The sequence below is a fragment of the Bison bison genome, unplaced genomic scaffold, assembly GCF_000754665.1.
Source record: "Bison bison bison isolate TAMUID 2011002044 unplaced genomic scaffold, Bison_UMD1.0 scf7180017855376, whole genome shotgun sequence".
In the NCBI taxonomy this organism is placed as follows: Eukaryota; Metazoa; Chordata; class Mammalia; order Artiodactyla; family Bovidae; genus Bison; species Bison bison.
The window spans coordinates 1-1,517 of NW_011485949.1; the positions used below are offsets into that span (position 1 = coordinate 1).

At 37.4% G+C, this 1,517-nt stretch overlaps 1 gene segment (V, D, J or C); it reads left to right on the top strand.

Moving 5' to 3' along the window:
* The first annotated feature begins 209 nt into the window (after positions 1–209).
* Positions 210–855, top strand: LOC105002283. The segment is given in 2 exon segments: positions 210–334; positions 504–855. Coding segments are annotated over 2 exon segments (390 nt in total).
* The last annotated feature ends 662 nt before the right edge of the window (positions 856–1,517 follow it).

A 1,517-nucleotide genomic window follows, 5' to 3' on the forward strand; every position in this document is an offset into this window, starting at 1 on the left:
TATTTCACCTATTGCTGTTTGTGAGTCAGAGTCTCCCACAGATACAGGACAAAGGAGGATTTGACTAGTTGGTTTAGCATTGGGGATCTGACCACAAGATGGCAGAGCACTTTTGTCAAGGAAGAATACGTGAATGCTTCCTTTTGGTTGACTCTAATAGCAAAAGCAGATGCCTGTGTTGAAACGTTAAGAAACCATTGTGCTTTGGAGGAAAGGAAGAGATAACCTGGTAATAGAAGTAGCTGTCTTGGCTAGAGATCGCAGGTCCCAATTTGGAGAACAATGAAGACACCTATGGGACCTTGGATCCTCTTCTTGTGGCTGCAGCTGGACTGTGAGTGCAGAACTTTTGTGAACAGGGTGTTTTAGTAAATATTTATTAGAAGTCTGAGGAGAAGACTGGTCTTTTCTGCATTGCCTGAAATTACTGTAGGGGAAAAAAGCAAACTCTGGAAAATGGTGATAACGATTTTGTCTGGCTTTCTTTTCTTTTTTTGTTACAGATAAGAGTAGAGGAGGAAAAGTGGAGCAGTATCCCTCCTTCCAGAGTGTCCAAGAGGGAGACAACTGTGTTATCAACTGCACTTATACAGACAGTGCCTCCACTTACTTTTTTTGGTACAAACAAGAACCTGGAAAAGGTCTGCAGTTGCTTATACATACTCTTTCAAATGTGGATAAGAAAGAAGGACAAGGACTCATTGTTTTATTGAATAAGAAGAACAAGCATCTCTCCCTGAACATCACAGCTACCAACCCTGGTGACTCAGCCACCTACTTCTGTGCTACAAGAGCACAGTGGTCCCCAGGCACCTGCAGCCTGTACCCAAACCTGAGCTGAAGCCCCAATCTTTTTTTTTCTTTGCCACAGAGATTGTCAGATATTTTGCTGTACCACTGCATTTTAAATGTATAGACATTCTATACATCCCTCAAAGAAAGTGAGTTTCAAGATGGCCCCAAAAGTGTTAGAATATTTTGAATGATTGCTCAAGTGTAGTTAGTGGTTTCTTAGTTGGATATTTGGACTTTAGGATTGATTTTATGAGTACCACTCAGAGTTCTCCCCTTCCAAGGACATCTTGGTGTCAATGTCAAAGATCACTCTTCTTGATGGAAAGATACTTATCTTTTGAGTGTATCATTTATTAACCTTTCCTGATTTTAAAATATTAGCTATGTGTTACAGAAAAAAAAAAAAACCAAAATACAAAATAGAAAGTTAAAATGTGATCCTATCATTCAGATAATTCATGTCTAATGTCATTAAAATCTTGTTAAAAATTAGGAGCATGTAGACTGATATTTTGAATTATTTCCACTTAATATTATAATCCTAAACACTTCACATTTGTAAATCTTATAAAACTTAGTTTATTATGATTTCATGGGTAATTTTATGTCACCGTTTTATTTCTTCTTACATCATCCCCTTGCATTTGTGGTAAAAGGCAATATTTCTTCTGATGTTACCCTTTAAATAGTTTTAAAAATGAGGTAGCCATATTTATGGGCTT